At 34.2% G+C, this 25,348-nt stretch overlaps 3 protein-coding genes and 1 non-coding gene across 4 annotated transcripts; 3 read left to right on the forward strand and 1 right to left on the reverse strand.

Moving 5' to 3' along the window:
• The first annotated feature begins 1,483 nt into the window (after positions 1–1,483).
• Positions 1,484–24,150, forward strand: LOC145596148 (uncharacterized). Its single transcript, XM_081652572.1, has 9 exons — positions 1,484–1,667; positions 1,943–2,160; positions 2,436–2,989; positions 3,206–3,963; positions 18,195–18,209; positions 19,489–19,572; positions 19,677–19,894; positions 22,587–23,137; positions 23,295–24,150. Exons 1-9 carry the CDS (start codon positions 1,484–1,486, stop codon positions 24,148–24,150), a joined length of 3,438 nt encoding a protein of 1,145 aa, XP_081508698.1.
• Positions 4,638–6,671, forward strand: LOC145595581 (UDP-glycosyltransferase 76F1-like). The gene is made up of 2 exons (XM_081651993.1): positions 4,638–5,139; positions 5,815–6,671. The coding sequence occupies exons 1-2, from the start codon at positions 4,638–4,640 to the stop codon at positions 6,669–6,671; spliced, it is 1,359 nt and encodes a 452-aa protein (XP_081508119.1).
• LOC145594620 (allene oxide cyclase, chloroplastic-like) lies at positions 12,023–14,397 on the forward strand. Its single transcript, XM_081650947.1, has 3 exons — positions 12,023–13,114; positions 13,203–13,330; positions 13,759–14,397. The coding sequence occupies exons 1-3, from the start codon at positions 12,901–12,903 to the stop codon at positions 14,161–14,163; spliced, it is 747 nt and encodes a 248-aa protein (XP_081507073.1). The 5' UTR covers positions 12,023–12,900; the 3' UTR covers positions 14,164–14,397.
• Positions 24,151–24,383: 233 nt separating the features above from the next.
• TRNAK-CUU (transfer RNA lysine (anticodon CUU)) lies at positions 24,384–24,456 on the reverse strand. The gene has a single exon. It is a non-coding gene; the product is annotated as a tRNA-Lys (tRNA).
• Between the last annotated feature and the right edge of the window lie 892 nt (positions 24,457–25,348).

Raw genomic sequence — 25,348 nt, forward strand, 5'->3', positions numbered from 1 at the left:
AAACTGAAGTGTATCTACAAATATAATTATGCACTTTCTTTCGTCTTCGCTTCCATCAACAACACCATCTATCTATTCATCTTGGCATAAGCTCATAAGTCACAACCACACAATAATAACATCGTATCACAAAAGAAAATCATGCTAGAATTACAAGCAGCTTGAATATGTATGGTGCATCAATTACTAAAATGACCAAATTCTGCCTCCATTCTTTTTCAAGCCACACACTTTTGCTTTCGCACTATTACTTAACATACTTTGTCCGATTTCCCAAGCTCAATCTAACCACTATTAATTATATTGGTGTCCATATTGTCTTACTTAAGTCTAATTATTACTCGTAGATATCTTTCCTCAAAAAAAAAAAAAAAAAAGTTTACTCGTAGTTATCTTAATGTTTCATATATACAGAACATACTTTTAATGAGCAGAGGAAAAAGAAATCAACCAACCTGATAATTGAGACAGCAAGTGGGATTGTATATTCTTGTATAATTGACTTGAATTGACTTCACCTGTTCATTGATAGAATATCATTAAGTTGGTGTTGTTCAAAGCATAAATTCCAGGAATTCATGTGCAACAAACTTATAATAATACTCGGCAGATTAAATGCTGAATTGCTGATTCTTTCATCAACCTGAAAAGTAAACGATACCACATGATTGTACATATATATGCTCCATGTACGTTAATTAAGCCATTGATGTTATTAAAATATGATATTAACTATTTTAAGCCTTTGTTTACGTGAAGAATATTGACCAAACAACCTAGATTAGCCCATTTTACAAATATATTACTCACACTTGCTCTGCTACCAACCTCCTTCTCAATCAATACGCAACGACTATCAGCTACTCCGTATTTATATACTTCCTCAATCATTATTTTTTGTACACCTCTACCAACTTTAATTTTTGTTTCAGTACGTTTCATACAAAGTAATATTCAACTTTGTAAGGAAAATAACTCACATACTACCTCCGTTACATATTATTTGCTACGATTTGACATAAAGTAGAGAGGGAAAGTGTATAATCGTTGCAAATAATATGTAACAGAGGTAGTATAATTTAAGACCGTTGGTCCCATATTGAAGAATGAGAGGAGCATAACATACGGAGGTATAATATTAGTAATTTGGGTCGTAGGCTACTCTACTTATAATCAAATGATTTTAAAATGTAACAAGTTGTGGAGTTAGGATCTTAAAGATGGAGTGTAAAAGTATAATAAATTAGTATGGTGTATAAGATTAATTAACACTATATACTTAATAATTAGATAGTGACAAAATTATGATTATTGAGAAATGAAGGTAGTACTGCTGTACAACATCCTATGTGAAGTATATAATAAACATGTATTAGAAAAGTGAGTAGACAGTAGTGTCGGCTTAATATCTAGCTGATAAATTGGGTTATTGTCTAGTCTAACTATCAAAACCATCATTATTACCTTAATTTTGCATTAAAAGATGGTGGGAATAAGAGCTGAAATAGATGATGAAACACTACATGAAAGAAAAAGAGGTGAGTTTGATTTTCCAAATGAAAATTCGGACGAATCACTAAAAGTTCTTGATTCATCATATGATTACAAAGGAAGGATTCCACGTCGAGCTTCGACTGGCTCATGGAAAGCAGCCTTCTTCATCATAGGTAAACATTTTAACTAGCTTTATTGCAAGTCAGTACTTCATAACATATAAAGTCCGATCACATCTATCTTACACCCACCCAGGAGGGTGTTATATTTTTCCTCATGTAACCAGTTTTGTCAACTTATAAAATCATGAAGTGGCAAAAAAACGCCTTTATATGCACCTTGCTCTATGTGCACCTGGATGTAACAAAAGTTACGTAACAAGATTTTTGTAATCAAGTCTTCACAATATCCTAATGGTGGTTGATCTAACGATTGATGATGTATGCAGCAATTGAGTTCAGTGAGAGGCTGAGTTACTTTGGAATAGCACCAAATATGATAACATACATGACAAAAGTGATGCACCAAGACCTGGGAACAGCAGTCAACAGTGTGAATATATGGTCTGGAGTTGCCACAGTTATGCCATTGCTAGGTGGATTTGTAGCAGATGCATATACTGGTCGCTATTTCATGATTCTTTTCTCTGCCATCCTCTATGCACTGGTAATGAACTCTCATTATCTCTACTCACTAGTCACTATACATTACTCCGTATATTCTAAGAAAAACATATACTACCTCCGTTAATGGTTATCTGCAACTTTTGGGGAAATACTTTTGACATTTACTTTACACTTGTAACTAGTTACTCTGTTACTCCATAAAACAGAGTAACTTTAGAACATCATGCCAATATAAAACAGAGTATTGGATTTTATTATGGTACATGAACATATTAAATTCGGTTGGTGATTTATCTTACCTATAATTATAATCAGGGTTTAGGTGTATGGACCATGTCTCAATACGTTCCGAGCCTTAAACCTTGTGGTGCGACCTTAACTACATGTGAGCATGTTAACAAGGTGCACGAGGTGGTCTACTTTGTAGCAGCCTACCTCGTGGCCCTAGCAACAGGAGGTTACAAGCCATGCTTAGAAAGCTTTGGGGCGGACCAATTTGATGACAACCATACGGAAGAGAGGAAGCAAAAGATGTCGTTTTTTAACTTGTGGAACATTGCACTTTGTAGCGGCCTCTTCTCCGGGGTGACTTTGATTGTTTATGTGCAAGACTATGTGAGTTGGGGACTCGGGTTTTTAATCCTAGCCATAACTATGGTAGCCAGTGTCTTGGTTTTTGTTCTTGGAAGGCCTTTTTATCGATATAAGGCCGTGGTTGGTAGCCCCTTAACCCCATTGTTACAAGTCTTGGTTGCTGCCGTGGCTAAAAGAAATCTAGTTTGTCCATCAAATCCGTCCTTGTTGTATGATGAGGCTCCTAATTCAGGGAACCTCAAAGGCGAGCATTTAGTTCATACAAACAGACTCAGGTAAATGTTGTACAACTTCTAATTAGTTTTCAATGATCATGGAGTACATTACTCGACTCCAAGCTTTCCACCGTTGTCAATTAATTTTGAGATGAAACCTTACTTGGATTTATAAACAGTCCAAGCGCAAACTCTCTTGCTAGGAAGCTTTTTTTTAAAAAAAAATTATATTTTGTTAAAGTTTAATAAGTGCCTGTATCGGCTGTATGTATGCAGATTTTTTGACAAAGCTGCTATAATGGAGAATCATGAAAGTAATGAAGTAGACTTGAAGAAACAAAGTCCATGGAGACTAGCAACGGTGACACGAGTGGAGGAATTAAAACTCGTAATAACCATGGTTCCCATATGGTTAACTTCCTTGGTTTTTGGCATAGGCGTTGCACAAGGCACCACATTCTTTATTAAACAAGGAAGTGCAATGGATAGGAAAATTTCCAAACACTTTGAAATCCCAGCAGCATCTATGGCCACCCTAATAGCCATAGGAATGATTACAACAATCGCCTTCTATGACAAAGTCTTACTCCCATACTTAAGGAGAGCCACAGGCAACGAGAGAGGCATCAACATCCTTACAAGAATTGGCATTGGTATGGCCTTCTTAATCGTTGCTATGTTGACATCAGCCTTGGTTGAGAGGGAACGATTAAAGGCGTCATTAGAAGGGAAAATCATGAACGTGTGTTGGCTAGTGCCCCAGTTCTTGATCCTCGGTATAGGGGACGGGTTTTCCCTAGTAGGAATGCAAGAATACTTCTATGATCAAGTTCCTGACTCGATGAGGAGTTTAGGAATGGCGCTTTACCTTAGTGTTATCGGTGTTGGGAGCTTTATGACAAGCTTTTTGATTACTATTGTGAATCGTGTGACTACTATGCATGGAGGAAGTAAATGGATAGGGAAGGATTTGAAGCATAGTCGTCTTGATTATTTTTACTGGTTATTGATGGTCATTTTTGTATTGAATATGTGTGTTTTTGTTTTGTTGGCTAAGAATTATAGATACAAATCTGTTCAAAGAATCAAAGAAGTTATTGTAGATGATTTTGATTCTTGTGATGGCGAGAAGAAATTGGGATTGGGCGGTGTTTAAATTGAATTTATATAAGTTGACATTGACATGCTCAGTCACATACGAAGTATATGTTTGGTAATTAAAAAATAAAAAGCAAGATAATTTTTTTATTATTATATTTTATAATGTTAACGATAGATGTAAATTATGATTTTGATTCAATAACACATACTACCTACTTTATTTAATCGCAACGGTTGGAATTTTGCATTATTCATACACTCTTACAGGGTGTTATTCCAATAGAGTGTTTTAAGTTTCTAACTCATTCTAAAAAAACAAAATAAAAAGGGAAGTATTCCAATAGAGAGTATTTCAATTTTCCAACTCATTCTAAAAATAAAAGAAAAAGGAAATATTCCAACAGAGGGTATTTCAAGTTTTCAACTCATTCCAAAAATGAAATAAAACAATGTAAATGGAATTGTCATGCGTAGCTCGTCATCCACTCATTGCAAAATTGCCAAAAAAACAACATAACTCCACCCTAATATTCACACATATAACTCAAACGAAAAGCCACCACATTTACATGCATGAGCTCAAATCTAGAGTTATCAAACAAGAACTATGGAAGGGACAATGAAGCAGAGCAAGCTAGGTCGTAGATTACTACTGTTTCCGGCACCATTTCATGGCCATATAAATCCAATGCTACATCTAGCAACACTCCTATACTCCAAAGGCTTCTCCATCACCATTATCCAGACTGTTCATAATCCTATAAATCCTACCCATTTCCCACACTTCACCTTCCACTCCTTTTACAGTAGCTTGCTTGAGTTATATTCTAAGTCCCCTCCATCTGATCCTTCAGCATTCACATCTGCCATGAACAATTGCTCGGAACCATTCCGGGATTGTTTGTCTCAAATTTTGTGTGATGCTGCTGCTGCTGCGGACAATGAGCCTATTGCTGCCTTGATAGCAGATCCTCTATGGAAATTTGCTGGGTCTATCGCTGCTAGCTTTAACCTTCCTAGGATGGTGCTGAGGACTGGTGGTGTGTTGTCTTTACTGGTTTATCTTTCCCTGCCTTCTTTACGAGAAAAAGGCTATCTCCCAACCCAAGGTAACTTCCACCTTTATATCTTTTCCTTCCCAAGCAAATGTCTAGCCATAAGGGCAAACTGGTGGTATTTTACTGGGATAGAAAGTTAAAAGAGCTTCTCCAAAAACCTGTATCTCTACTGTACACCCATTGGATTTTCAGGCGTCGTGTGCATGTTATGTGCCTCACCACATATCATGCATCATATCACACAGATATGTGAGGCATGTGTACAGCATGCGCCACCTGGGTTCAGTACACAGTATTATATACTGATAGAGACCAAAGTCCCTGAAAGAAACACATGGCTTCCCAATTTATATACACATAATCAATACAGTACATATACAAAAATCATTACTATCTCCAGATTTCATTAATTTCTTAGGGTTAGATTCATTGTTCAAAAGCATAGTAAGCAGATGATGTTCAGATTTGGAATACAAATGCAATGTCTACATAAATGCAGGATATAATTCATACAAACACTAATTCCCAACACATAAAAGCAATTAACTCCAATGCATATCAAAAACATAAAATAAAAAATAATAAACAGAAGTAATAGCATAGCTGCTTTATGACCCATTAAGAAAGTGTATGTGTTGAAGTTATTTTACTTGACGTTATTAAAACTTCCTGTTATATTGTTCTGTAAAATCCTTGACCCCTCTCTTTTTCTATCCTACATTTCAGATCATAAATTAGACGAGCCACTGCCAGAGCTTCCTCCTTTGAAAGTCGGGGACCTTCCTTTACCATTGCTACATGAGCTACTGGAAACTGTAGTCCATCAATTTAAGACTTCCCAAGGTGTTATATGTAATAGCTTTGAGGAACTTGAAGATTCTTCAATAGCTCAAGTTCACCAAGTCCTACCCATCCCCATCTTTCCTATAGGCCCTTTACACAAACACTCAACAACTTCTGATACCAACTATTGGGCACAAGACCAAACCTCCATCACTTGGCTGAATCATCAAGCACGCAAGTCTGTACTGTATGTGAGTTTTGGGAGTGTTGAAGCTATAAGCAAAGCTGAATTTCTTGAGCTAGCCTGGGGATTGCTCAAAAGTATGGTGCCTTTCCTGTGGGTGGTCCGCCCTGGAATGACCAAAGGCACAAACGCTTATGACTCTTTGCCAGAAGGCTACCTTGAAATGGTGGGTGAAAGAGGACATATTGTCACGTGGGCACCTCAGTTGGAGGTTTTATCCCACTCAGCTGTAGGAGGTTTTTGGACTCACAATGGATGGAACTCAACTTTGGAGAGTATTTGTGAAGGAGTGCCAATGCGTTGCCAGCCTATCAATACTGACCAGTATACGAATGCAAGGCTGGTGAGTGACGGTTGGAAGATAGGATTGAAGATGGAAAAGAGGGTAAAAAGAGAAGAAATAGTAAGGTCAATAAGTAAACTAATGCTGGAAGACGGTGGAGAGATGGATAGCAGAATCACAATTTTAAAGGAGAAGGCAACTCTCTGTGTCAAGGAAGGTGGTTCTTCATACACATCTTTAGAGAAGCTTACCAAACTTTTACTATCATTTTGATTCACTTGGTCTTCGTACCATTAAGTATTGTCATCAACCAAATAGTCTGAGAAGAAAATTTTAAATAAAAATTACCCCAAAAAATTTGCTAGTTCAGGTCCTAGAGTCAGTCCGGACTTGAAACTAATGACGAACATTGCTTGTATTTTGATTTTTTAGCTCTTGAACCCGAAAAAAAAAAGGGGGGAGGGGGGAATTTCATCAGTCAAGTAAACTTCAGGCATGAATAAAATATCTTTCAAACTCAGAAATCTGATCTCTAAGAAAAACAATGTGCTTCACACGGAGTTGAAGAATGAAAGATATTTTCTTGTTATGATATAATATGAAGGTAGAAATAGAAAGGTATCAAAAAGATCAGTTTTCCTATCTCTTTTAAAACGACTGAATCTTCTAATGTTGGAAAGGTTTCAAAGGTAATATAGAAGCTAAGTCACTCACCCATTACCACTACTTGCATCTTCTGCCACCCTCTTCTCCCCAAAAAGGTCATTAGACACGCTGCTAAGCTCTTGATCTCTAAAAAAGAATTTGAGTTGACTGGTTTTCAGTTGGCTTACCCTTTGGAATTGTTATAGACTGATTTTTTGATTGTAAATATTGTATGAATTCTAAGAATTAATAAAGATGAAAGCTTGATGATTTGATTGATAATGGATGAAAGCTTAAAAAGGTAGTAGGTTTAGCCTACAACCCTCCTATAACAACTTGAGGTTGCCACTCTCTGTTTCCAATAACCCAATTCATGCCTCCTTTACCTTTCCCTTCTCTATCTATTTATACTAAAGCTATGGACTATGAACCTAATAATACTAGACTTCCCAAATTGCCCCTCCTAAGATTAGTCTATTACAGGAATCTCCAATACGGGATCATGTTAAGTTGAAAGCTCTTGGTAACTGATCAAAAGACCAATGGAGCAGTTGTCCCAAAAATCCAGTGTTGTGTGAAGTTCAGCAATGCATGATGCTCACCGCAGAGGCACAGACATGCACGAATCCTTCAGTCCTTCATACAGTTATTTTCCAATAAATTCGGATAGGCATAGTTTCAAGGCAGTACAATACATGCCTAATAATGTAATACAGTACAAAAATGACAGGGCTGTCAAGGTTTCATGTTACCCTGATTTGGCCCTGGTAAGAAAGATAGACATGATCCTATTTACAATACTAACTACAAAGAACGAACTAGAGAAGCCTTTCACTTATTTCTTAAATATCAACCAATATTCTGAAGGAGAGAAGCAGCAAATTAAGATAAGGGCAAGGGTATTCCTAATTGTACCACCAATCAAGGCCATAATACACCAATGTTCCACCTAGCAAATACTCTCCGTCCAAAACTCTTCTCAACCACCGTCATCCAAACAAACTACAAATCTTTCCCATATATATCCCATGTTTCTCCTATCACTTCCACCGAACAGCTTCCCTGAGGATCCCATGTAATATAAGCAGTCTTAGCTGCCCTTAACACAACCCGCTTAAACCTTTTAACTTTTAAAAAATTGCTTGTCCTAGATTTTGAGCAATGGTGTGGCCTCCTATCAGGAGACCATCATTGTGGACACCCCACGAACGTGTGCTGGTTCTATTGCCAGAAGCCTAAGCCTTCCAAGGATGATGTTGAGATGTGCTAAATGTCTAACTTTACGTTTATCACTCCCTGCTAACTCTCCACAAACAGGATTACTATCTCCTTACTTGAACATGTTTGCTTAGAAAATTCTAAATTATCAATTCTAACATCCTACATTTTTTCTATCAATTTGTTACTAAGTTGAATGAATGTAGAGTGAACTTGAATAATCACCACAAAACATGATTTAAGATTATGTATGACACACCAAGGGCATAAACTAATATTAATTTTGTAACTTTCGCAACTTTAATCGTGATATATATCAACCTAAATAGCTAGACAACATCAATCAATTAACAATTACTAATCACAATTTGTAAATTACATAATCAAATTTTATGTAATTAAAAAGAAATCAGAGATAAGCATAAGAAATTTAACTTTGAAAGAGACAAACCCAAATATCAATCAAATATAATAATAAACATTAAAAGAATGAACTTTAAGCAAACCATTAGAATCAAAATTAAGAATAAAGACAAATATTGAGTGGAAATGGAACTAACCTAAACAATCCATGAAGCCTAAATAATTGATTCTCCGGCTATTAAGAGCACCACCACCGCGCCGACGAGGGAGGACTTTCAATGTGAAACGGCGGCGTTCAGAGCACCATCATTGCCGGAGGATTACGTCGGTTGGTTTTCTGACGACGAGAATGTGTTAATGACAGGTAAGAATTTTAATAGTACCTCCGTTACATATTATTTGCAACGATTAGACATTTTCCCTCTCCACTTTATGTCAAATCGTTGCAAATAGTATGTAACGGAGGTAGTTGGGGCTCCCTCATTTTTTCAACGAGAGGAAATTTAATTAATTAATTACAGCACGTCGGTAGTTTGGAGTTTAGGACTTTAGGACTACTCGGTAACATTTTTTAAACCTCCTCTCTTTGACCTTTGTCACTAAGGATTTAATCTGATTTACTGAAAACAACTAATTGAACTGAATAGAGTTAAAATGAATTGTTTATGAAAGAAGGAAGTTAAGAACTGAATTGAACTGAGCTGAGGTGAATTGAACTGAAGTTAAGCTGAACAGAACAAGCCCTCAATCTTTAATTAAGTGCCCGTTGGGGGTTTTCGTAGAAATTCAAAGGACGTTTGGTTCGGTTTTAGATATGGGGCTACAATGGGTAAAACTCATACCTAATGTTTGTTTAAAATAATCTAATTTTAAATTCAAATTTTTTAAAAAAGTTTAAAAAAATATTATTAATTGCTCAAAGCACCACACATCAACAAGCTGCCCACGGCTAATTTTAAAATTCAAACATTAAACCCGTAAGGTATGGGGTTTAAAAATCCAAAAGGTGAGGCCGAGTGGGTATGAGTGTATGACTCATACCATACCTTTAGATATCAAATAAAAATAAAAAAATTTCATTCCAGAACAACAACACATTGTATTAAGAATCAAGTTTCAAACTTTCAACCCCATACCACCCTAATTTCATTCCTAATTCCTAATTCCTAATTCCTAATTCATATCACTTTGTAAACCAAACGTCCCCTTAAGAAAATTGAATCTTAACCTATATTTTTGTTTTTTTGACAAATCCTACCCTTTTTTTTTAATTTTTTGTTGTTCCACCATGTTCACCCTTTGAACTAATCCGGATTCGAAAATCAATTATGAGTGTGGTTAGGTTATAATCCCCTCCCAACATACCCTACTTTTTAAACCTCCTCCTTTAGTCCTTTAACTAGTTTTTGCTTCGTGCAATGCACGGATTCATAATAATAAGACTTGAAAATAATAAAGTCAATTTAAATGAAGTTAGTTTAAATGAACTTTACTTATATTACATTTTTTAAAAAATTTGAATTCATGTAATAATGTCTACCCTTAAAATTCTCTTGTTAGATATATTATTTAAAAAAAAAAATTATAAATCATTGTAAGTTTTCATTCCTTAATTTTTTTATCACGTTATTTTATTAGAAAAAAAAAAGATAAAAATAATTAGCGGGAAAATTTTATTGTGAATTTGACACGTATATATAAGGGAAAACTCTGGTGATTACTTTAATATATAGTATAAGATAGATAGATAATGTCTCTGTTAGTACCTAAAATCTACTCTCATCCCATTATCCATGGTGAGTATGATTTTTTATTTTCATCCTCGCCCAATCGAGATTTAAGGCGGAGATGGGACGAGTTTCTTACTTGACCCCCCATTGACATCCTTGACCCTAAAGGGCCGTTGGTTGGATCATTGGAAATGGGTTGGAATAGAGTTACAATTCATTCCGTCTAATTTTTTGTTTGGTCAAGGTTTTTAGTAATGGTTTTTACTCCCCACCATACTCATAGAATCCCATATCCACCCCTTCCCCTAAGATTTACAATCCATTCTACTTGTATTAAAAAAAAGGATAAAATTCATTCCAATAATAAAATCGAACAACTTTGAAATAATATGAGTTTTAGAATTCATACCTCTCTAATATGGGATTCCATACTAATCCATTACAATTTGATGAATCAAACACACCCTAAATAGGACCTTATTACAAAATACTACGAGTACATATTTTTTTCCCACCAAATTTCTAAAATCCCTAATTTATTGTAATTATTACTGCGTAATCTTCACTTGTTTATAAAAGCAGAGTGATTTGTATTTCCGACGGTTTTGTGGTTCAGTATCATCGAGGCAATCATTAGTACCAAATTCTAGGTTTTCGTTTCAATCCCTAAATTCCCCCAATTTAACGCCCAATTTCTTTATTACGAGATCAATTCCTCGCATTTCAATGGCTGATCACAAACTCAATGCTGCCCTCCATGTCCAAGCTCAAAAGGTATCTACATTTTTATTTTCTCTCTCCCTCTTAATTTTTTTTCCTTTCATTTTTCTAATTTCATTTTATACAATTGTATATTGTTATGATTTGGTATAGGATAAATAAAGATTGGTGTATAATGATTAATTTTATTATGATTCCTGGAATTGGGTTGTTGTTATTATTGAAAATTATGTGAATTTAGCGCTTTAATCAAATTATGAAATAGAGGAAACTAGAATAGCTGAGTGCCTGAGTTTTGGATTGTTACTTCTGGACGTATTTTGGAATTTGCATGATTGATAAGGCGGCAATCTTGAGTTTACATTTTAATTGCATACTCGATTTTGTAACAGATATCTATCATGTCAAATCTTTGTCAAAACTAGAGCTGTAAGGAAATTTAAGGTTTTCAAAGCTTGATTTTTTTTTTTTAGCATGATTGAAAATCAAAGAGTGGGAGGCTAGAATGTTACAAGAGGAAATGGCTGCTAGTCACTTAGTCAGGGCCTATTAGAAGATGACCACCAATTGCGCCTCCTTCGGGTTATGATGGTCCATTTGTGATGCAGGACATCTCAAACACTCCTCTTAACATTTTGAAGGAGATTATATGGTGCAAGGATGTTGAGGTTTCAAAGGTATACTAATCTGCTACTTCCTGTCAATTATGTGACGAATTATTATTTAAGTGACTCTTACAGTAATGCTCTTAATAGTTCAAGGAAAGATGCCATCTTGATAAATTGGAGACTTGATGATGCTCCCCCAGCAAGAGATTTTATTGGCTCTTTAAGAGCGGCTTACCAACGGCTAACGGACAGGATTACCTGGTTTGATTGCTCAAGTTAAGAAGGCTTCATCTAGTAGAAGCATTATAAGAGAGGACTTCAATCCAGTATGGACACTCTCTCTCCACTGTGTTTTGCTCCATATTACCTTGAAATATCACATTAAAAGAATACATCTTGCATTTCTTGGAAGAATTTCTTTCTGTTTTAACTTTGTTGCTAGTTAATCGCTAAACTTGTTTTAAGAAGGGTTATCGTATGTGATTTTGGATGGTTTTTGTTGCTGTGTGTTTTCTTGAGGGTGTGTCTTATACTCTTAACAGATGTTATCTAAGACTTGATGTAAAATTACGTAATTTCTGCATGGTGATTTGGTTCAATACTTAAAATTCATAACTTCTGGCGTGCAGTGGTTTGCCTTGGCTAAAAAATACTACACATGCTCTTTTATGAGCTAACTTGACCTCAGATAGTCGGATTACCGGATGGAAATATGTCGATAATTTTCCTTTCTCCAGCATGCTTGTTGACATTGGCACATTGTGGTTATTAGACTGGACTTGTTTGCAACCATTTAAGGATTTTGCAAGCATGACAGTGATATACAGATATTGGGAAGAAGCAAGTTTCAAGTTGACTTAATCACTCTAGTTTTTTTTTTTTTTTGTTTGTTTTTTTTTTGACATCATAATCACTCTAGTTATACGGAGTACTAATTAAATACAACCATGTTTTTTTGTTGCAATTAAGGTTTTTATGAAATAAATTCAACTATTTAAGACCACAGTCCGTCAGTCTACCTTGGTATTAACTGAAAAAAGTGGCTACATCCATTGGTCTGTGACATTTTGCAACTTTCCCATATCATCTTTACATTTTTCTCTGGCCTCTATTTATGCCAACCAAATTCCAATCCTTTTTCTCACCAAATTTGTCAATTCCTCTGTTTTCTCTCTATGATTCAACCATTTTACAAAATTTCAACCTTTATTGATAAAAATGGCTGCATCATCTTCTCTTTTATCAAACACCATTTTTTCTACTAAAACTTGCCAAAAATCAAAATCTTTTGCATTTTCTCCTGTGAAATTTGGTGAACTTGGATTAAAACCTTCTGGCTTTTCTGTCACTAACAAATCCCTCAAATTTAACTCTGCAAATCAGCTCCCCGTCAGATCTTTTACTTGCAGAAACTCTTCTGATCTTTCAGAAAGTATGCATTAACTTTAATGTTCTACTGTAATTTTTTTGTATTGATTTTGGAATTATGCTGCTAATTTATAATTTTTGTGGGTAATTACCAGATGTCAAGGTTCATGAATTCAGTGTTTATGAGATTAATGAGCGAGATCGTGAAAGCCCTGCTGTTCTTAAACTTAGCAAGAAGCCTGATCTAGCTCTAGGTGACTTGATTCCTTTCACCAACAAGGTATTAGTCTTTACCTTTATTTTTCTTCTGGATTTATCTGATTTCAAAAAGAAATATAATACTACGTATGTATGTAATAATTTTGTGCATGATGTCATTTGTAAGCTTTATTTGTATGTTGGTCGACAATTGTCACCAATGCTGCACATTATGGAAAGGAAGTGTATTTTATTTTGGCAATTTCTTAATTTTATGGGGAAAACTACTCTAATGATTTCAGAAAAACTGATTAATTGATCGATAATTGTTATAATATGTGGTGATTCCCCTGCATTTTCTGTGAAAGACTAATAATGTAAAAATAATCTATTACAAAGTATGACTACAATTTTCTCTACACATGAATCACAAAAGACTAATCTAAAAATGATCTAATACGGAGTATGGCTACAATTTTTTTAACTAATAATAATTTTTGATGGCTACAGTTGTACACAGGGGACTTAGAAACAAGGCTAGGGATAACAGCAGGAATACGCATCGTAATCCAAAAAAAGCCAGAAATAAATGGAGACAGATGTGAAGCAGCATTCAGCATGTACTTTGGAGATTATGGTCACATTTCAATCCAAGGACCATACTTAACCTATGCTGAATCTTATTTATCCATCACTGGCGGTTCAGGTATCTTCGAGGGAGCCTATGGAAAGGTGAAAATGATACATTATTTGTACCCATACAAGGTATTCTACACATTTTATTTGGAGGGTATCAAGGGTGATTTGCCAAAGGTGCTTCTATGTGAGCCTGTTGAACCTCATCCTGGTGTTAAGCCCTCTGCCTCGGCTAAGGCTACTCTTCCTGAAGCTGTTATCCCTAATTTTACTGACTGATTTTTAAGTAGTAAATATTAAGTGTTGAAACAAGGACTTGGACATCTATCTACATTTAGTTCCTTTAGATGTAAGGGAGGGTCTGGGTGGTTGTGAACTTGTGGTAGTACGGAGTTTTTTTTTTAGTCTTCGTTCAACTTGTTTCTATTGAATAATTTCGTTAAATTATTCGTACGGAGTACTTGTTTTATGTATTATTGTTGAACTTCCCGCTTTTATTTTATTTTACAAAGGATAATATTTGACTACTAGTACAAATTTTCAATTGTTTGTGTTTTTATAACCTAAAGCTTGGTTGAGATGCATTTTATTAATACGGAGTAGTAGTGTAGTTTTTTTTTTTTGGTGCAAAAGAGAACTAAGTGCGAAAAATTTATGCATTTATGTAACTATACTAGGATCATATTTTCTCAACACAAGGAAAACTAGCTATAGACCGTAGTTGACTAAAGAACAAACTAACATTAATTTTTATCTATACCCAAATTCGTGGATTCAATGAACCTAGATGAAAACTTGCCTAGCAAGTTTCTTTGCAGATACGTCAGTTTTTAAGTTCCTCTGTGTGCAGAAACTCAGCACTTGTTTCTTTGCAAAGACATCGGATCATTTATTCGATTCATCTTTTTTTTTTCAAGCCAAAAACAACTAAATAAAGTATAAAAACACATATAAGAGAAATAAGTCAATATAATGCTAGAGAAATAAGTCACTCATCAATCATGCTCTGTTATGCTCATATTATTTTCATTTAATGAAAAAGCAACTACTCGTGTTATATGTGGCTGGCCACAATTGAATTACTCATTAGTACAGTGTTATAGGGTTACTCTATTAAGATTATAGGAGTTAGTTAATACGAGTAATATAGGGGTACCCCATCAGTGTTGTAGGGGTTATTTTGTTATATAAGGGTTATTCAGTAACTAAATATATTAAAGGGTTGCTATGGTAAAATAAGGGTTACTCGTTTTTTAGTGGTTACTTCGTGTTTTTATAAGCGGTCACACGGTGCGACCAGACGCACAGATTATGCACTGATATATCAGTATATCATTACTCGTTATTAAACATATTAAAGAGGGCTTGACTTTGGGGCCTCGCATTGAGATTACTAATGGTGTGTTTGGATAACATTAGAGGAAGGAAAAGAAGGGGAGGGAGGAGAAGAGGAGGGGAGGGAAAGGGAGGGGAGAGAAGAATGGTGAGTTTTCCTTCCAAATCTCTCCATTGTTGGAGGGATCATTTTCCTACAATTTAATCCCTCCAATTCCCTCCCCTCCAATTCCCTCCCTTCCTCATTTGTTATCCAAATGAAAGATATCACATCTCTCCATTCCCCTCCCCTTCTTTTCCTTCCATTTCCTTCTATCCAAACACACTGTAAGTGAATTCTCAATCAGTTGCAAGTCTCTCTTCGCCAAAAACAACACTATACAAATCAATACAATTTGCGAGCTTCAGAATCAATCGAGTGCATGACTGCATGTGTTATAATTATTAGCCGTATTTGTATTAGAGTGCATATTCTCCAATCGAGTGCATGACTGCATGTGTTATAATTATTAGCCGTATTTGTATTAGAGTGCATATTCTCATTTAGAGTGCATAACTGCATGTGTTGTTATTTTTTTTCAAATGCATGTGTTATTATTAGCGGTATTACTGTATTATTAGAGTGCATATTTCTCAATAGAAGTGCATGTATGCATGTGTTATTATTAGCCATATTAGAGTGCATGCATATATCTCAAGATTACATGCATGTTTTATTTAAGAACTTAAATTTATACAGATTGAATTCAACCATTCAACCATGTTTTTTTGATACAAACTTAAATAAAAGTGTCTATCACTGAAAATTCTACAATGTCATTCTTCAAAAAAGGCACCACAATATGTTGACATGGCGAAATTTGATTGATCAATATTTAGTATTTTGATTTTGATTTTGAATTATTTTAAATGCCCATAATGTATTAAAATTGAATTTATATTATGTATACTTTTTAATACATGTTTTTTTTTTTTTTTTTTTTTAAGAAATACATAATTATAAATTATGAAAATATATTAGTCTAATATCAATAAAATTTCGAAAATAATTTTATAATTAAAAATTAAAACTTTTCATCATCAAACTGTTCATCATTGTTCATCCCAAAATGAATGATATGGTATTCTCAATTACCCCTTGCACCACGAAATATCCAACAAACAACCAGAATGATGGTCACGAAATTGCTACCCAAGAAGAAGAACGACTGCCGAAATATTTGCCTAAAAGTACCTTCCTAAAATTGACCAAAACCAGTCCTAAAAGCATCGCCAAACAGTCCAAGAATTGCAACGCCGCAAAGCCTATATTATCGCCAGAAAACAACCGCCTAAACCCCCCTGTAAAGTCGCCTGAAAACCGCCTAAAACTGCACCAAGAATCAAGAAATCCACCAGGAAAGACGCTTGAAAACGCAGCCAAAATTTGAGCCGCCACCGTGGGCCCTTCGCCGGACCTATGTGCGCCAGTAATGCCGTCAGTTGCTGCACCCTAATTGCCCAGAATCGCACGGGAGCGAGATCATAAAGAAGAAATTGCCATGAACAATCAAGAACGATGAAGAACGTATTTGATTTTCTAAATTTTAATTATTATTTAATTTTCAAAAATAATTTTACAGTATACAATAGATTTTTAAATATAATAATACATGTAATCTGGTAAAAAAAATACAATTACTTCGTATTTACAATTATACATATATTATAATACAAATTAACCTTTTAAAATTAAACAAAAAATTGACTAACCATAACATGCCACGTCAGCATGTTATGGTGTCATTTTTTGAAGAATGACACGGTAGAATTATCCGTCTATCACAATTTTTTTTTTTTTGACTTTCTATGTTCATGATTTATATTGGTCTGTGCTTAATTTGCATCATTTTCCGATCATTTTTACATTGTTTTACGTAATTTCCTCTATTTAATTAAAGAACTTGAGTTTATACAGAAGAATTCAACCATGTTTTTTTGTTACAACTTAAAATAAATTCCCTTTTTAAATCGAAGACCACAGTCAATCACATTTTTTTCTGACTTTGTGTGTTTTTTTTTTTGGTCTGTGCTTAATTGCATCATTTTCCGATCATTTATTTTTACATTTTTTACTTTCCTCTATTTATACCAAACAATTCTGCTCCTTTTTCTTCGCAATGTCATCAAATCCTCTGTTTTCTCTCTTTTTAATTCAAACTTTTACAAAGTTTCAATCTTTAGTGATTAAAATGGCTGCATCGTCTTCCTTTTTATCAAACACCATTTGTTCTTCAATTCAAACTTGCCAAAAATCAAAATCTTTTGCATTTTCTCCTGCTAAATTTGGGTTTAAATCTTCAGGGTTTTCTACCACTAACAAATCCCTGAAATATAACTCTGTAAATCAACTGCCTGCCAGATCTTTTACTTGCAGAAACTCTACTGCTGTTGCAGAAAGTATGCATAGGCTTCAATTTTAAGTTACTGTAATTTTAAAAATTTTAATATTGGAATAATTATGTTGCTAATTTATCATTTTTGTGGGTGATTAATTATCAGAGGTTAAGGTTGATGAATCATCAGATGTAAAGGTTCATGAATTCAGTGCTTATCAGATTGATGATGGAGATCGTGAAAGCCCTGTTGTTCTTAAACTTAGCAAGAAGCCTGTTTTTGCTCTTGGTGACTTGGTTCCTTTCATCAACAAGGTAATTTTTACTTTTCTTTCTACATTTTCGAGGGATCCCCAATTCATCTTCATATTAAACAAAAAAAAAAAAAAAAAACATTTCGAGTGGCAGTTCTGTAAATAAATCAACATAAAATCTAAGTCAGCATGTCATTTTTATAAATAAATCAGCATTAATAGGGTATACAAAAGACGGTTAAAAAAGGTTACTCATAGCAATTTGTGATGACAACAGTTATACACAGGAGACTTAGAAACAAGGCTAGGAATAACAGCAGGAATGTGCATCGTAATCCAAAACAAGCCAGAAAAAAATGGAGTAAGATTTGAAGCAGTATACAGCATGTACTTTGGAGATCTTGGTCACATTTCAATCCAAGGACCATACTTAACCTATGAGACATGTTATTTATCCATCACGGGCGGTTCGGGTATCTTCGAGGGAGCCTATGGACAGGTCAAATTGCAACAAATTGTGTACCCATTCACTATATTATACACATTTTATCTCAAGGGAATTAAGGGTGATTTGCCTAAGGTTCTTCTAGGTAAGACTGTTGAACCTCACCCTGGTGTTGAGCCCTCTGCTGCTGCAAAGGCTAATCTTCCTGAAGCTACTATCCCTAATTTCACTGACTGAAGTATAAATCATGTGTTCAATCAATGACTTGGTCATTCTATCATCTATGTATTAATCAGATGCAAGGGATTGAAGGGGCTAGTTGCTTGTTTAGTATGGGTATTTACTTTGACGTCAAGTCATGTATGCCAGTCGTTTATTGAATAAATTATCCGTATGGAGTACTTGTTTTATGTATTATTCTTGAATCTTTGATTTAATTTAATTTAATTTTATGAAGGATTACAATTTGGTTATTATGGTACAAATTAAATTTTTACTGCCGGATTTTTTTTTTTAATTTAATGTAAAGCTTGATAAATTAAGCAAGCTTCAATTCACTCATTGTTGATTCTAACTAATTAATTAAACGGGAGAATATATCATTGCAATAACGAGAAATGTCAATAAGACATGCATAATTAATTATAAATAGTTGTCGAAATTGCTAGTGGATTATATGATTGAAATTACAAGAGGTTTTGTATTATACTTCCTCTAAATGTGATGACACAGTTTGACTTTATGCATTATTTGCAAAGCTTGGTTTGACTTCATTTTGTGATTTTATATATTGAGAAAAAGTATAGACATGATTTTGTTAAATTCATCTCAACATCTATTTTTTAATTTTCAAATAGTTAATATTTGATAAAACATAATCAAGGATATTTGCTTTCGAAAGTATGCATTGGCAAACATGCCTAAATAAAATGTGTCAATAACTAATATGAAACGGAGGAAGTGGATTATTACAAGTTTGAATCTTATCTCCATTTGTAATAATAATGTCGCACTCTTTTATATAATAAGGCTAGGGAGTGCCATTATATATCATCTAATTCTAAACCCAGTTCAACCATTGCTATAGAAAAAGAGAGAAAAATGCATGAAATACAAAGAGAAAGAGATGAGTCTAAAAACTCGACAACAACGAATGACAATGAAATTAGCAATAATGTCGTCGCGAAATCACAAGTTCTTGATTCATCATTTGATTACAAAGGAAGGATTCCTCTTCGAGCTTCCACTGGATCATGGAAAGCTACTTTCTTCATTTTAGGTAACGTTACTCGATCTCCTACTACTTTTAAACTAGCAATTCAAGTACTCCAATATATATGTAACAAGTTTAAGTGGTTTAACTTAATCATACTTTATATGCAGCAATCGAATTCAGTGAGATAATGACCTACTTTGGTATATCATCGAATATGATAATATACATGACGAAGGTGATGCACCAAGACCTGAAAACGGCGGCGAACAGCGTGAATATATGGTCCGGAGTTAGCACAGTGATGCCTCTTCTTGGTGGATTTGTAGCAGATGCATATACTGGTCGTTACTTCATGATTCTCTTCTCTGCCATCCTTTATGTCCTGGCAAGTCCAACCCCTCCTATCTCCATATTATACATTTTCCTTGGTTTCAATTTTTTTTTTTTTTTTTTGGTTTGATTTTGATTTGACACATTTGTTGTATGTAATCACTTCTAATTAACTTGGTTAATACTTCATATTGATTAATACGGGATTTCATAGTTCCAACTCTCGAATCTTAGATATTTAGGGTGTGTTGTATTTACCTGTTTTTGACTAATCTGAATTATCAGAACTTATTTGTCTCAAATAAAGGTGAACAACACAGACCCTTAGGGTTTTTTTTTTCTTATTTTTGGAGGGGGGGGGGGGGGGAGGAGGGTTAGAGAACCACAAGGACGAATGATGAGAATCGACCCAAGAACTCTTGGAACTGGGAAGCGGGCTCTAACCACTTGAGTTCCTCACTCTCATTTCAACATAGGCCCTTAGTGATTGTTTGCTATAGTATTATACCCGAATGTGAAAATTTATGGCAAAAATTAATGGTAAGGAAGATTATTTAACAAATTACAAAATAATAAGAACTCGAGTTTCTCAAATATAATTAAAAGAAGTGACTTTTCCTATATTTAATTTTCCCTCAAATTAAGTGAGTATATACTTCCAACATGAAAGGCCCTGGTGCGAATTAATTCCACTTTAAAAGAGGGGTGGATGAGATTCAAACCCGTGACCTTTGTGTCACGCTGGCTCTTGATACCATGTTAACGGACCAACTCAACTAAAAGCTTAAACTGATAGTTGAGGCCCAGGAATATGTTTTATACTCTATCAATTTTTTTATCTCACTCACCAATATCGTATCTTTATTCCCCCTTCTTGTCCTCTTTTTTTCTATACTTTGTACCAACACCGCTAACATCATAAATTTACTTTACACCCTCTAATAATCGATAAAGTTATATAGCTAATCAAAGAGATATTCCATTAATTGTTGTCCCATCCACTTAATTAAAGAATATAGACTAAGTTAATAAAGTAGTTGGTTAATTTTGACTCTCATCATAATATTAGAAGTGTATGAATTATTTTTAGAGGTAAAGGTTAGTGCCATTTGTTAAGTGTGCCTTGTCGGGCAAATTGTCCATTAAGTCTATAAGGCATTGATCTAGCTAAGTAATGAATGACAAAATTTCCAACACGTTTTACATAAGACCACATAATAATAATTTTAGAAAAATGCTTCCTCTGTCCCTTTATTAGAAGCCTATTTGTAGCATTTAGGACATGTTCTCTTCGTCTGATTCTGATTTGATCAAATCTGAATCTTTCTGGTCTGATTTGAATATTTCTGGTCTGATCTGAATATTTCTGATATGATCTGATCAGAATTTTATTATCATTGTTTAACAACTTTTTTTTTTATTTTTATAATTATTACTGAATTGAAATATATATATTTAGTTTATACTATTATGTAATTTTATTGTAATTAATAATAACTCTTTAATAATAATAATAATAATAATAATAATAATAATAATAATAATAATAATAATAATAATAATAATAATAATAATATTTATGACCAATGTAAAAAAAACTTGTACTCCAATTCAATTTTTTTTTATTTAAAATACAATAGGAAATCAAAGGTCACTAATTTCAGTGTACAAATGACATGCAAGAACATAGTTATCTTTTGGCTTTGGATAACTTCGAAATGTAGCCATTACAGCAGTAGGACTTATGACAATTTATGCCTCTTGAACTTTTAGCTTGCTGCACTTTAATTATCATTAATTAAATTTAACTAGATGAAATTCGTGCAATGCACGGTTTGTTAGTATTTTTTTGAAAAATATTTTTCATATTTATATATATATATATATATATATATATATATATATATATATATATATATATATATATATATATATATATATATATATATTAGATAGATTGCCTTGGTATTTTTTTAAAAATAATTAAAGTACCATAATACAAATAATGTATAGTATTATATGTAAATTTATTTTACTCCACATTATAATGTTTCCATTCGATAATCCTCCAAATAGTAATAGTAATAGTAATAGTAATAGTAATAGTAATAGTAATAACAATAACAATAACAATAATAATAATAATAATGGTTTCAAAAAAAATAAACAAGTATGTGTCCTGGTCTGATCTGAATTTTTCTCGCCAGATCTGAATAGTTCTGATCTGATCTGAACAGAAAATCTAAAATAAGTATCTGAAAAAGTTGAAATTAACATGTCCTTATTATTAACATAATGAAGAGAAATAGGCTTCTAATTTAAAGACGGAGAGAGCAGTAGAAAAAGTTAATATACAAGTCTATGATAGTCTGATAGATATGGCAAAATGAGCTAGCAACTAGGCCTAGATTATAATTGTGGGCTTGACTCAGTTATTTTCATCCACGAAACTGGGGCCATTCAAACCAACCAGGCCCATAATCGTAGAATTATGTCTTAATTAAACAAGCAAAAAAATTGGTCGACTTATAAGAGTGATGTCATTTTAGTATAAAAATAGTTATGGAAAAAGGCTTCTAATTGTTGTTACTTCCGGCATATAAGGATAATCTTTAAGTTTTTGAGATTACTACCCGCCTTTTGTTTTGATTTGACACTTTCTTTTAGTCATACAAAGGGAAATCTTCACACGTACATTTTCTTTAAAATCTAACAAAGATGTACATATCTTCTATTTGTATATTCAGAGTCTAGGTATATTCACCATGACACAATACATTCCAAGCCTAAAACCTTGTGGTACAACCTCGAATTCATGTCAACGTGCAAGCAAGGTCCATGAGACGGTATTCTTCGTAGGAGCCTACCTCATGGCCCTAGCAACAGGGGGTTACAAGCCATGCCTAGAGAGTTTCGGAGGGGATCAATTTGATGACAACTATCCTAAAGAAAGGAAGCAGAAGATGTCATTTTTCAATTGGTGGAACATCGCGGTTTGTAGTGGCTTCTTTGTTGGGGTAACTTTGATTGTGTACATCCAAGAAAATGTAAGTTGGGGCATTGGATTTATAACATTAACCATAACTATGGGTGTTACTGTCTTAGTATTTGTTCTTGGTAGGCCATTTTATCGGTATAGGACCGCCCTTGGAAGCCCCTTAACCCCGTTGGTACAAGTCTTGGTTGCAGCCATTGCTAAGAGGAAGCTACCGTACCCTTCTAATCCTTCTTTGTTGTATGAGGCTAACAATTCAGATAAGCTCCAACGACGACTTTTGGGCCAAACTACTAGACTAAGGTATGTAATAAATGCAATGTTCATGAAATCTAGTATACAAAATTAAGTTTGTGCTTTGTGTTAGTCCATTTTAATCTTTACGTGACCAAAACTAATATAAGTTCATTATGCAGTTTAGTGCTATGACTAAATGCTAGTGTATACATACATTTTGCAGATTTCTTGACAAGGCTGCAATAATCGAAAAACACGAAAGTAATGGAGTAGCAAAGAAGAAGCAAAGTCCGTGGAGGCTAGCAACCGTGACACAAGTAGAGGAATTGAAACTTATAATAGCCATGTTTCCGATATGGCTAACATCGTTAGTGTTTGGCATAGGCAATGCCCTCGGCCCTACATTCTTCATCAAGCAAGGCAGTGTAATGAATAGAAAAATCTTCAACCAATTCGAAATTCCAGCAGCTTCTATGGCCATCCTATCGGCCATAGGTATGACCGCATCATTAGCCTTCTACGACAAGGTCTTACTCCCGTACTTAAGGAGAGTCACGGGCAATGAAAGAGGCATCAACATCCTTACAAGAATTGGTATTGGCATGGTCATCTTAATTATAACGATGGTAGTCTCGGCCTTGGTAGAAAGAGTAAGGCTTAACGCGTTTTTACAAGGGAAAACAATTCATGTGTATTGGCTCGTACCTCAAATCTTGATGAGTGGTATAGGGGACGGGTTTTCCCTAGTAGGACTACAAGAGTATTACTATGAACAAGTTCCTGATTCGATGAGAAGCTTAGGGATGGCGTTTTACCTTAGTGTTACCGGCATTGGGAGCTTCCTTATGAGTTTTGTTATTACTATAGTGGATTATGTAACGGGGTTGAATGGTGGAAAGAAATGGATTGGCAAGGATGTGAACGACAGTCGTCTTGATTATTTCTACTGGCTATTCATGGTTGTTTTTGTGTTAAACTTGTGTGTTTTTGTGATGTTGGCTAAGAATTATAGGTACAAAAATGTTAAAATTGGTGATATACAAGATGATGAGAAGAGAGTTGAACTACCTAGTGTATGACCAAAAGGTTTACATTGTGTTGACGAAGATTTTGGAGACTCTTTGTTTATCATTGTATTTCGGTATTGTGTAATAAGGCTGTGCTCATACTTTTTGGAGACTCTTTGTTTGTCGTGGTATTTCGGTTTTGTGTAAGAAGAATGTACTCATACTAATGCACGATTATGGTATTATACTATTATGTATTTTGTTTCTAGCTTTTGATAAAAAGACAAAAAAGGTAAAAACAACTACGCCCACCGTGGGGCTCGAACCCACGACCACAAGGTTAAGAGCCTTGCGCTCTACCAACTGAGCTAGACGGGCTTTTGAAGTTAACCTGATTGTTTAACTTTAAGTTTGGGCTTATGCTACGTAGGTTTTTTATTTGTGACATAAGTGGAGACGTAGGGTATACATGTCTCAAAGAAAATATGTAGGAGTACTTACGAGATTTATTTTGGTGGTAATGTTAAATTTGAGAATACAAAATACAAAAGAAGAATGAACATCTCACCAAGGATACAAGGTGACCTTTTGTGTCACTAGTCCTTATATTAGATTTTAACCTTAATATAAAATTGTATGATGTTTTATAAATAACAAGCTAACTAACTCAACATCATAACTACGAGTTATTTATTTGACTCCTACCATTAGTAAATTGAGTTATATACACTACAAGTTTCGTATGTTATACCATATATATAGAACCAATCACATATGTAGCTTTTTAACCATTTAGTTATCAATTAAATTGTTGAAAAATTTGTTGACATACCATCAGAAGTTAGCATGAAAAAAAAATGTATACATTTATCGTATATTTATATCTGATTCATGTATCCTTTCTAAAATAGATGGTCTAACGTTGTACATAAATCTCTATATATGTTGCATCTACACGGCTACACCCTTGATCTCAAGTGAGGAGATCTAAGTGAGGTAATATACTGATGTACATCTTATAAATAAAAACAATAATAATGAGACTCTAATCATTAATCTAAGCTTTTAATTAATTGTTGACGATATAAATCCTCCTTTGATTTTATTTTTTGTGAAAAAACCCATATGTTGTCTTATTTTGTTTTGGGGGTGGGTTTCGAATAATAAAAGTCCCTCGTAAATTCAGGGGTGAAGAAAGTACGTAGAAAAAACAAGAGTAAAACAGTAAAGTAGAAAATAAAATAAAATTGAATTGGATGTCACTAGTCAC

The sequence above is a fragment of the Chenopodium album genome, chromosome 19 (assembly GCF_948465745.1).
Source record: "Chenopodium album chromosome 19, dcCheAlbu1.1, whole genome shotgun sequence".
NCBI lineage: Eukaryota > Viridiplantae > Streptophyta > Magnoliopsida > Caryophyllales > Amaranthaceae > Chenopodium > Chenopodium album.